At 42.3% G+C, this 12899-nt stretch overlaps 1 protein-coding gene across 3 annotated transcripts in view; it reads right to left on the bottom strand.

Moving 5' to 3' along the window:
* Nucleotides 1-12899, bottom strand: part of LOC100243047 (uncharacterized) — a 70952-nt gene that overhangs the window by 10916 nt on the left and 47137 nt on the right. For all 3 annotated transcript variants that reach the window (XM_059736549.1, XM_002263975.5, XM_019219492.2), the window contains exons 8-10: nucleotides 2022-2240; nucleotides 1733-1875; nucleotides 313-479 (exon numbers count right to left, since the gene is read on the bottom strand). In XM_059736549.1, coding sequence (XP_059592532.1) covers nucleotides 313-479; nucleotides 1733-1875; nucleotides 2022-2240 — 529 coding nt within the window. The remainder of the gene's footprint in view (nucleotides 1-312; nucleotides 480-1732; nucleotides 1876-2021; nucleotides 2241-12899) is intronic.

The raw sequence follows: 12899 nt of genomic DNA, 5'->3' as shown, positions 1-12899 counted from the left end.
TCCATTTTTCTACTCTTGCTTATCACATGGAATTTTCAAGTGGCAAGCACAAGAAGAAAATAGCAGTTGAAAATTGTGTTCACAGTTTACTTGTGTTTTCTCATTCATCCAATTCAATGTAATCCATATCAATCTCTTAATTTTTTTCCCTTCATAAATTTTTAATTTTTTCCTTCCTTTCTTCTTGAGGAACATGCTTAGGATTAACCACCCTTCCATTATAGAAAGGATTAGCTGCCCTTCTTTCTTTTGAAGGAACACACTGAGAATTCACCTAATGTCCAAAGCAGAGAAGAAAGAAAGAACACAAACCTGAAATCCGGACAGTTCTTAATCGCTTTTTTTCTTGTGAAATTTGAGCTTGCTTGTCCTGGTATATTTTCCAACGTCTATCATCTATCAAACCAATTTCACGCCCCAAAGGTGTGAGACGACTATCCGCATTATCAGATCGAAGAAGTAATCGATGTTCTGAGCGGCTAAGAGAAGAACCAAAGGTTTAAGAAAATATAATTGGACATTAAAAACAATAATGATGCACAATTAATTCATCGAACTAATTTTAAATTTTAAGAAGCCATCACATTAATACTTTAAACTTCAAACTACTGCCATTACTCTAAGAAGTATTATATGGTATAAAATCATCTACAAGTACAACTTAACACAATCATAAGCTCTGTTTGGAAGAGCTTTTCAAATATTAAAAGAGCATTTGAAGTTCAAACAAAACTTTTAACAGTATTTGGATAGAATTGTCAACTATGGGATCCATTCTTCTCAACATGATTTATCCATGTTTTGGAGGAGCAGGAGACCCATGCTTTTCCTTAAATATGATGTAGGAGGCAATTTTTGTATTTAATTAATTTTAAAAAAAAATCATAATTATACTTATCTTGAATAAAAGTGATTTTAAAATAAAGTTCCCAAACATTAAAATTCAATCATACTAAAGCAGTAATTACTTCTACTTCTACTGCAAAACGTAGAAGTTAAACGCAACCCAAACAGGGCTATAGTAGAGTCCTGGAGGAGGAATGCCCTTATTACTACCCTTGATGGTGTTCTCCAGGAAATCTGGGTCAAGTGGGTATCAGCAATATATTTTAGGGATCACATGGTAATACCACTCACTTTCTCAAGGCTGGCTAGTAGTAGATTCTTGATACATGCTATAATTAGAGCTTCCCTAGAAAGTTATGGTACTAACGCTTTGTGTTTAAGGCATAACTTGCATACTGTGATTTGATGAAAAGGAGACAAAGCATGTGGGCTTTTGGAGATATACTCATCTTGTGGAGGAGATATTGGATTACTTAAGAGTTGGGAGTAAGGTATTGCTTAAGAGTTGAGAGTAAGGTAGACACTAACTATTGAAGGATGGAAGTTGAGAGTTTAGATCTTTTTGCATTGTCCATTTTGTTTTATTTCTAAGTTACCTTTTCTGAAGGACACTGCAACCTTCTCTCCATAAAATTTCTTTTCTTGTCAACAATATTCCTTATTCTTATTTAAAATATAAAAAAACAGTGCTTCCATTTGTACATTCAGACTAAGCAGTCCGGAGGTGTCCAGAAGGAACACTAACCATTCATTTTATAAAACTACTAGCTTTGCTATTCTTATTGATATACTAAAAAAGGTGTGCACACTACTATTTTTTATCTACCAACTTCCAAAAGACCCTACTATATCAAGATTTATGTAAGCGATATGTTTTCCACATTACCTTGTTAACATTCGATAAGGCTCTCGAAGGTCTTTGGTAACCAGATCATCTATCAAAGTCCCTATGTAACTGCTTTCCCTCTCAAGAACAATGAGGGATTTACCATCTGAATATCTGGCAGCATTAATTCCAGAAATTAAACCCTACAGAAAAGCGTGGATAAATTGAGAGAGTCAAGAGTGGTCCAGAAGCTACGACTTCCTTTTCCAATATGTGAAAGCCACCACATGCTCTTTTCCTATTTGTTAAAAATAAAAAAGAATAAAGGACATTCTAAATAGATAAAAACCTGTGCTGCAGCTTCTTCATAGCCTGTCGTTCCATTGATCTGTCCAGAGAAAAAAAGACCTTCAATCTGCTTTGTCATAAGAGACCTCGAGCACTGATAAGCAGGCAAGAAATCATACTCTACAGCATAAGCAGGCCTTAGCATTGAACAGTTTTCAAGTCCAGGTAATGTCCTCAAGAGTGGTAACTGCAGTCTCTCAGGTAAACCAGTTGAGAACCCCTATAAGGAAAGTGACCAAAAGTTATGGTGATGGTACCATGTACTTCAACAGTAAGAAGGTAATATTTGAGTTCTACTCACAGAAGGCAACCAAAATAAGAAAATAATGTCTCTCATGACAAAAAAGTATCAAAGTCGATTTCCAAGGAAACATGGTAAGCAAAAAAAAATGGGGACCAATACTAATCCAACTGTCAGGTTGTAAAGATGGTTGCATAAGTCATGTTTTTTTTTTTGATCAGAGTTGCATAAGTCATGTTTCCTCTCAAATTATAAGTTACAATAAAATTGACAGCTTTGACATCTTATCAAAAATTATTTTAATTTTCACAATTTTACAGTTCAACTACCTTATTAATTATATTTTATGATTCAAATTTTTTTTGAGATTTTGGAATTTCCTTTTGATTCAAAAATTGAATTTTAAAATTTAAGTGAGCACAATATATTAAAATGAGTATGCATATAATCTAAGGATAACTTAAAACTATAAAATATATTATCAAAATTTAGAAATTATGGAATTTCCTTTCATCTTAACTGATTGAAAATCTTGTATTTTAAAAGACTATTTTTTTTTTTTTGATAGGCAAAAGCAGAAATATATTAGAAAAGGGCACCTTGAGGAAAACCCAAAAGCATACAGGGAGTATTTTTTTTTTTTGATAGGAAATGACAAAGGCATATATTAATATAAAGGAAAGTACAAGAGAAGGATGAGGAATCCTCCCACCCAAGAAAACAAAACTACAATGAAACAAATACGAGAAAATACAAAGTAGATACAGACAACTGCTATAAGTTAGGCCAACCCAATGGAGTTGCATGCCGCTAACCAATCAAGGTGTATTACATTAAGGGGAATCCCCTTAAAAACCTTAGAACAAGAAACCCAAAGAGACGCAAGGAAATGAATCATGTCCCAAAGGTTCTCTGAATTCCTTGATTTATCCTCAAAAATCCTTGCATTTCTTTCCCGCCACACCACCCATAATAAAGCAATGCACGCAGCTTGCCATAATACAATCCCTCTCTTAGAAGATCCAAAACCATTAAAATTGGTAGATAGCATGTCAAAGATGCTCCTAGGAGGGACCCAATCTATCTTTGTTAACTGAAATAATCTGTACCACAACCCCATCGTCAGAGGGCAATGAAGAAAAAGATGATCTACTGTTTCTCCCTGCTTCATGCACAACATGCAAATGTTGGGACTAAGTGCTTTGTAGGGTCTTCTCAACTGTAACATGTCGTTAGTATTTACCTTCTTGTGAGCCACTAACCAGACAAAGGACTTGATTTTGAAAGGGACTTGAGAATTCCAGACTAACTTGGTAGGGAAAACTGAAGGCAAACCAGAAATTTGGGATAAGGCAAGAAAGAAAGATTTGACTGTGAAAAGTCCTGAAGAAGATAAAGATCAAGATCTCTTATCTGGAACCGAAGGTGATAAATGTATATGATCAAGAGACTGCATGAGACTTTCTAAATCTTCTATCTCGGAATCGGAAAGGTTACGACGGAAGTTAAAGTTCCAAGAGAAGGGGCGAGTGGATCCGAGAATTGAAGAAATAGGAATGTTTTTATCCATGACTACTCTAAGTAGTCTTGGAAAACGGACCCCCAGAGGTTGATCCCCCCACCACAAGTCTTCCTAGAACCGAATTCTTTCCCCATCTCCTACCATGAACCGAGTAAACTTGGAAAAATCTTGGAAAACTTGTGCAATAGCCTTCCAAGGACAACGATGTGACCATCTAACAACAGTGTTGGCATCCCAACCATTAGAGTGTGATCCATAAATGCTTAAAATGACCTGATGCCACAATGCTGAACCCTCCCTGGGATACCTCCATAACCATTTCCCTAAGAGAGCGGAATTCCGTAAGGAAATCCTACCGAGGCCCAAACCCCCTTTCATCTTTGATTTACACACTACATCCCAACTAACTAGATGATCTCTTTTGCCTTCCCCAACCCCAGACCATAAAAAATCTCTTTGCAACCTCTCAATTCTTACTGTCACGGAGGCGGGAATCTTGAACAAGGAAAGGAAGTAACAAGGCATATGAGTGAGACAAGATTGAATGAGAGTTATCCTACCTCCAAAAGATAAATACGCCTTTTGCCACCCATCTAATCTGCTCGAGATCCTCTCAATCACAAGATCCCAGAAGCTACTAGACTTGGGATTCCCACCCAGAGGAAGACCCAGGTAGAGTATGGGCCACCCAGAAGCCTTGCAATCAAGCAACTCGGCCAACCTATGAAGATGATCCTGACCGAGGTTAATGCCATAAATATTACTTTTGTCAAGGTTAACCTTCAGCCCAGAAATATGCCCAAACACTAGCAAAACGCTCTTGAGAGTTAGCAAGTCCTCTTCTCGCGTGCTAGAGAAGAAAATGGTGTCATATGCAAATTGTAAATGGGACACCCTTGTTCTGTTCCTACCCACCCTGAAACCCTCGAATACATTTCTTTCCTCTGCTCTCAATAACATCCTGCTCAATACATCTGCTACTATGGTGAACAAAAAAGGGGATAAAGGGTCTCCTTGTCTTAAACCTCTAGATGCCTTAACCCACCCTTTAGCATTACCATTCACTAGAATTGCAAAAGACACCGAGGACAAACAGCCTCTTATCCATTTCCTCCATCTAGGATTGAACCCCTTCTTCTCCATCACATGGTCCAAAAAATCCCAACTCACATGGTCATAAGCCTTTTCAAAGTCAATTTTAAAGACAACTCCTTCCTCCCCTGATCGTTTTTTCTCATCCACTATCTCATTGGCTATGAGGATTGCGTCCAAAATTTGTCTCCCTTGAACAAAAGCTCCCTGAGTGGAATGGATAGTTTCATGAAGTATCCCTCTTAGACGCCCTGCTAACACTTTGGCAATAATCTTGTAAAGACTTGTGATCAAGCTAATGGGTCTATAGTCTCATATCTTCTTTGCCATACTTTTTTTAGGTAACAGAACTATGAAGGACGCATTAGTACTTTGATTAATTATCCCACTCCTGTGAAACTCATCGAACACTCTCACTAAGTCCTCCTTAATCACATCCCAACAATCTTGAAACACTGCAATAGTAAATCCATTAGGCCCCGGTGCTTTATCCCTATCCATCTGAAAAATGGCCTTAGAAATCTCTTCTTCAATAAAAGGGGATTCCAACCTAGACGCACTCTCACTAGATATAGGAGACCAATCTAAGCCTTCAACTCTCCAAGATTCTCCGGAAGGACTAGCATAGAGCTTTTCAAAATACCTTAAGATTTCCTCTTTGATGCTCTCTGAATTATCCATCACCAAGCCTCTTTCATTCTCCAACACCTTGATAAATTTTCTATTTCTCCTGCCATTAGCCACTTTATGGAAAAATTTTGAATTACAATCCCCTTCTTTAACCCATTTCACCCTAGCTTTTTGTCTCCAATGAATTTCTTCCCTCAAGATCAACTCCTCTAACTCCCCTTTCCTTACGGCTCTTTAGATTAAAAGTTCAGGGGAGAGACCCCCTTCTTGCTCCATGGAGTCAAAGTTAGCTATATCTAACAAAATGCATTTTTTCCTTTCAAGTAGGTCACCAAAAGCATTCTTATTCCACTCTTTCAATTTGGCCTTAAGGAATTGAAGTTTCCTCATGAACTTGTGACCTTCCCACCCATCTCCTTGAAACTCTCTCCACCAACTTCCAAAGCTCTCCTTAAAACTTGGATGATGTAACCACATATTCTCAAACCTAAATGGAGTTGGGCCCCACTTGAACGGGTTGGTTTCCAAGACTATCGGCCAGTGATCCGACGTCCATCTAGGAAGAACTTCTTGAAGACTTTGCGGGAATAATTGTTCCCACTCATTTGAGTAGAGAAAACGGTCTAATCTCTTGCACACGGGATGCTCTTGCATGTTTGACCAAGTGAATGATGCATTCCTTAAAGGAGGATCGATCAGTTCGTTTTCTCTTATAAAGTCATCCAAGTCCTTCATGCTTGGGGTCAATCGAGCACCACCCAATTTTTATGAACATCTCCTTATGACATTGAAATCTCCACCCACGCACCAGCATGGGGAAGAAAGTCCAAAAATGTCTGAAAGCTCCACCCAAAAATCCTTCCTAAGTGCTGTGCTATTTGGGCCATAGACAGCTGATAACCAAAACTGTTCGCTTCCATCCACTGCAAACTTGACTGAGACCGAAAAGGAACCTAATACCACCTCCTCATTGTGCAATTTTTTAGAGTCCCAAATGACCAAAATTCCCCCCGAAGCCCCGCACGCCGGAAGGACTGCCCATTCCTTATTTCTGGCTGTCCACACACTACCCACAAACCTCCTGTCACACTCTGCCTTTTTTGTTTCCTGAATCATCACTATATCTGGTTTTTCCGATCTCAGGAATTCTTTAACTACCCTTCTCTTTTTCCTTGAACCCAACCCCCTGGTATTCCAATTGATTATCTTCATGGATTAAACACACGGACCCTAAACCTCCAAACCAGATTCAACTCATCTCACAAACCTTTGGTACATCTGCTCTTCCTCCTGGAGTATACTTTTATATCCAGAGTCTTTAAGACGTCGCGTACTTTTGCCATTTTTCTAGGAGAAATTCCTTCTATTTGGAACTCACCTGTTGGGGAACCCGCAAACACACTCTGACTAACTGTAGTCTGGATGGGAGATGGATTGGTATTAGGCATCACTGGGTTAACACTGTCAGTCATCTGGCTAGGATGAGCAGTCTGGTTCACCTCCAATACGAGGTTAGGGAAGCCAACACTAGTTTGACCCACAGTACCATCGTCATCTTTTATGACAAAAAATTCGGACTTTTCTCGGTTCTCCAAAGGATTCAGAGACTGAATGATTGAACTGGGAAGAGTGGGGGCAGCAGGACTCAAGAAGGGAGAAATGGATCCATAAGAAGGGGGGAAATGAGATGAGGGAGACTGAAAAGTTGAAGACGGGGTTACCTCTAGATTTTCCGCGGCCAACAATCCACAATTCCCCAAAAATCTTAGCCCTTTACCTCTGATTTTTGGAGTAGAAGGCAACACCATGACTGTTGCGCCACGAGGATCGGACCCCACTCGGCCCAAAAATCCTTCCTTATATTTGTCGGAGTAGAAATTGTGCAGGGCCACTTCGTTTTGTGATGTCGAAGCCCTTTCCCCAAAGCGATGCTTCCAAATCCTTGAATAACGGCGAGAGAAGAGAGGACTCGCGCTAAATCCTCTTTCCGCCAGGTAATCGGCCCCTAAAGCCACACCTTCTGGGTTCTCATCGATGTCTACCTTGTCCTTCTCGCTCAAAAGTGTCTCGCTGCGACACCGAAGACCTTGTCGGCGCTCAGAGCTTGGAGGGAGAAGGATAGACCACAGCTTCTTTGAACCGATCGTCGTTTTCTTCTTCGCGGGACTACTGGTCTGAGCCTCAAGACCATATCCAGAAGCTATTTTCCCCTTTCCCGCTGCGGGTGACTCATTTCCAGTTCCTGACGACACCTCCATCTCCACTGGGTCTTTTCCTCTTGGGCTAAGGCCTAACCCCGACGGGCCTTTATATCTGCAGTCCACTTTTTCAACTGTTGAGCCAAACTTAGATGGAGTCTGGGCCTTCCTCTCATAGGCCCGATGGTCCTCAACAGCGGAGGCCTCGTCCCCTCCGGCCCTTTCCCCACCCCCTTCCTTCTTCTCAAACGGCCCAACATCCTTTTTATTTGAATTCAAATTGGGCAACGACTGTGTCTGCACTCCTTTACTACGTGTCCCCTCTGCAACAACCACAGCCCCACCTCTTTCTTCCCCCTTCCTCGTTCTATTATCCTCCTCGACACGGCATCTTCCTCCAGCCGTTGATCTGATTTTCTCCACCCGTCTTCCTGCACCTGTCCCCGTGTTAGATGCAAAGGCCTCCCGAGTCGACTTGCCCTGTACGCTACCTCTCCGGCAATCTTCTTCTCCGACCACTACGACGGCAACTGTAAACACCCACTCCCCATCTGTCACCTCGAGTAAAGCTGGGAGGACTGACCTTTCTTTCATTGCGATTCTTATCCTCGCCTTGCTAAGATCGAACAATTTTAATGTGCACCAATCAATTTCAGTCACCGTCCCCCATTGCTCCACTATTTTCTTCAAGTGTACCTCAGACCAGAGGTGAAATGGTAACCCCCGTAATTCGATCCAGCCTCCTCTGAACTTCCCCTCGATTTCCGCATTTTCCTTCGGCGACCATCTTCTCATCTGTACTGAAATCCTTCCCTCAACCCGTAACTTCCTCAAGTCTTGGAGAAAGAGAGCTTCCTCTGTTGTTTCGACGAAGAAAACTCCTTTTCCGCCTGAGAATGGTACAATCGTGACTACACCTTTCTTCCCTAATTTTCTCGCCACCACTCGGCCAACCTCAACCCAGTTAACCCTATCCTCAATGCATTCACACACCACTGCGCGCGCCCATCTCCCGACAGAAATAATGTCGCCTTCTCTTGATCCTTCACCACTGACCACTTTCGCAAAAGACCTATGTAAGGGACCCACGAGACTTTGTGAGGAACCTTCTCCTCTATGTTGCCTTCCTTTTTCAACTGTATTCGACGAGGGGACCACCATCATTGAAGACAGCGCCCTTCTAATATTCTCCCACCCTCTGCCCTTCTTGCCCTCTGGAATAATCAAACAGCAATATCTTCTCTTGGTAGCAAACTCCGAGATCCTTATGAACCTTCCATAGTCGTTGAAGCCAACTTCCATCAAGTGGGCACAACGTTTTCCCCTGAATTTTCTGTTAAAACCTAGGTGACCCTCCATTTCTATGGCTTTCGTCAAATGTTTGATCATCCACCCGACTGCTTCCTTTTCAAAACCTAAGACGAAATCAGCGCCTCTACTGTGCTTTGTGATCGAACACCAAGTTCCTCCTTGCTCGCCTTCCAACTTGACCAAGAAGGTCTTCCTCTCCACGATAACCTTCACCGACATCCCTCTGGTTGGGGATATTACTTAGCAGAGGAATTTGCCAATATTAGAAGCCATTTCTTGGCAAGAGATAATTCAAACTCCTGTTGTTGCAAGCATACAGGGAGTATACAAAAGGCACCTTAAGGCACAAACAAAAGAAGAGAATATACAAAACCAACCCTCATCTAGCGCCTAGCCAATAAAAAAAACTAAGTAAAGTAAGAGGACCTTCATTTACAACTGACTTTGTCCACAACTAAAGATTACAAACAAAAGAATTTTTCAACCTATGAACCGAAAAATCCTCATTATCAAAGGCAATCCTATTTCTTTCCATCCAAACCGCCCAAAAAAGGCACAACGGGGCTGCCTTCCACACCTTTCTACGCTTCTTGCCCAACATAAAGCCCCTCCATTCAATAAGGGTATTTCTAACCGAAAACGGGAGGACCCAAAACACTCTAAAAAGGGTGAACAATAACTCCCATAAAACTCTTGCCTTGGAGCAATGTATAAGAATATGATCAATAGACTCCTCTTCCTCACAGCAAAGGAAACATCTATTAGCAAGAGCCCGCCCCCTCTTTTTAAGCTGATCCATAGTAAGCACCTTACCCCAAGAAGCCTCCCAAGCGAAAAAAACTCACTTTGGAAGGCACACTAGGGCTCCAGATCAAACCATGAGGGAAAAGACCAGCTCTTCTTGAAGATAGATCATTATAGAGGGATTTAACTGAAAAAATCCCATTCGAAGTCACTTTCCACAACATTCTATCTTCCGCAAGATGAATAAGCCTTACACCCCGGATTGTCAAAAGAAGCCTCTCCACCTCCTCCACCTCCCAATCATTGAAGGGCCTAGAGAATCTAGGACTCCAAACCCCTTCCTCTCCCGAAGAATCCCAAAACTCCCCTACCCAAGCCTCCTTAGAGGAGGCAAAAGCATACAAGGAGGGAAAAGAATTGCAGAAGGCGAAGTTCCCACACCATATATCTTTCCAAAATTTTACCCTAATACCATTCCCCACTGAAAAAACGACTTTATTTTGCATAAGGGCACCTTCCTTCCTTATTTCCTTCCAAAATCCTACTCCATAACTCTCCCTAACTTCTCTAGAAACCCAACCCCCTTCTTCCTCCCCAAACTTCCTACTAATGACATGTCTCCAAAAGTTCTTCCTTTCATTCGCAAAACGCCAATTCCACTTACAAAGAAGGGCCCTATTGAGAGTAGATAGACGTCTAACTCCCAAGCCCCCCCTCCTTTTGTCCAAACAAACGGTATCCCAATTAACTAGGTGAGGCTTCCTCTCCAAAGCACCCCCTCCCCACAAGAAATCCCTTTGAATTTTCTCCAACCTTAGACTAACCACTCTTGGCATTCGAAGTAAAGACATCAAGTATATGGGCATACTTGACAATGTACTACGAATTAGAGTGATTCTCCCTCCTTTGGAAATAAATTGCCTTTTCCACAAGGCCAACCTTTTCCGGAATCTCTCTTCCACCCCATCCCAAACGGCCACAGACTTGTGGTTCGCCCCCAAAGGAATCCCCAAATAAGAAGAAGGCAGCTTGCCCACTTTACAGCCAGCCTCAAGAGCCAAAGTCTCCAAATTCTCCACTCTACCAACCGACAAAATTTCGCTTTTGTCCAAATTGATTCTCAAACTTGATATGGCTTCAAACCACATCAACAACCAGCTTAAGTAAACCATCTGATCTTCAGAAGCTTCACAAAACACTAAAGTGTCGTCGGCAAACAACAAATGAGAGACCAAGGCCCCATCCCCACCCCTTCCATTGACTCTACAGCCTGAAAGGAACCCTCCCCCCACTGCTCTATGGATGAGCCTACTAAGGGCCTCCATTCCTATCACAAAAAGATAAGGGGATAGGGGGTCCCCCTAACGCAGCCCCCTTGAACTGTTGAAGTAGCCTTCCGGAGTGCCATTGACCAATACTGAAAACGTTGCTGTAGAGATGCACCAGGAGATCCACCCGGTCCACTTCTCCCCAAATCCCATGCTTTGCAATACAAACAGCAAAAAATTCCAGTTTATGTGATCGTATGCCTTCTCTAAGTCCAATTTACATAACACCCCACTCTCGTTTCGTTTCAACAAAGAATCTATTGCCTCATTGGCAATAAGGGCAGCATCGAGAATTTGTCTTCCTTCAACAAAGGCATTTTGAGCTGAAGACACCACTTTGCCCACTACCTTCTTAAGTCTGTTAGCTAACACTTTTGCCAATAGTTTATACAATCCTCCCACCAAACTGATCGGTCTTAAGTCTCTAAGGTCCTCGGCGCCTGCTTTTTTTGGGATTAGGACCAAGAAGGTCGAATTCAGGCTCCTAACGAATCTGCCATGCTCATGGAATTCTATCAAAAAACCCATAACCTCTTTTTTGACAAAATCCCAACAAAATTGTCAGAAACTAAGGGGGAAACCATCTGGACCCGGAGCCTTGTCCCCGTTCAGATCTGAGAGAGCCAGGAAGACCTCATCCTCTGAAAAAATCTCCTCCAGTCTAGCTGCTTCCTCATCTCCAATTCTATTAAAGTCCAAACCTTCCATAGATGGGTGTCAGCCCCCCGGGTCAGTCAACAGGTCCTTAAAAGCTCCAACCACACCCCCCTTTATCTCCTGCTCCTCTGTTAACCATACTCCGTCAATTTTAATCTTGGACAGGCAGTTTCTCCTTCTATGGGAATTAGCCATTTTATGAAAAAAGCCTGTGTTTCTATCACCCTCCCTCAGCCATACTTATCTTGATTTTTGTCTCCAAGAAACCTCCTCCATTAGAGCCCATTTTTCGAAGTCCCCCTTTGCTACCTTTCTAGCTTCCAGTTCCTCCAATGATAAGGGGCGAAGCTTCTCCTGACCATCCCAGAAATCCACCTTGTCCAAGGCCAATTTCTTATTGACTCCCACCTGCCCAAAAACATCCTTGTTCCAAGACTTTAAGATAGCCTTCAAAGCCTTCAACTTCTCAGCAAGGATGAAACTAAAAGATCCATTCAAACTTAGACTTTGCCACCACCCCTTCAACAGGTCCTTAAAACCCTCCTCCTTAAGCCACATATTTTCAAAACGGAAAGGGACAGGACCTCTTCTAACCCCTCCCCCGTCCAATAGAATAGGGAAGTGGTCGGACATAGGCTTAGGAAGAGTACACTACACTGCCCCCTTAAAGTGACCCTCCCAGTCCTCCGACACCAAGAAATGATCTAGCCTGGACATAGCTTGATTGTTCAACCCTCCGCTCCAGGTGAATGGACCCCCCTGAAGAGGGAGATCCCTCAAGTCCAGGTCATCAATCACTTCCGAAAATCTTCTCATTGAAGAAGACAACCTCCCCCCTCTTCTACTCTCATTCGGAAATCTAATCAAATTGAAGTCTCCTCCGATGCACCAAGGATCGCTCCAGAGCCCGCGGATGGCCCCTAGCTCTTCCCAAAACAGCTCTCTATATCTTTTCAAGGTAAGGCCATACACTCCTGAGAAAATCCAACTAAAGCCATCTTCACAGTTCTTGAACCGACAGGAAATGGAAAGAGACCCACCTCCATCCCTACCAGCTCCAACACTCTATTATCCCAAAAAACCAGCACCCCTCCAACTGCACCCCTCGCATTCAGAACTCCCCACTCCAAGACTTCTCACCACCCCTAAAGACATC

Source organism: Vitis vinifera, chromosome 4, assembly GCF_030704535.1.
Source record: "Vitis vinifera cultivar Pinot Noir 40024 chromosome 4, ASM3070453v1".
Taxonomy (NCBI): domain Eukaryota; kingdom Viridiplantae; phylum Streptophyta; class Magnoliopsida; order Vitales; family Vitaceae; genus Vitis; species Vitis vinifera.
The sequence above is the reverse complement of the archived record's forward strand: the minus strand, read 5'-3'. Positions and strand labels throughout refer to the sequence as shown.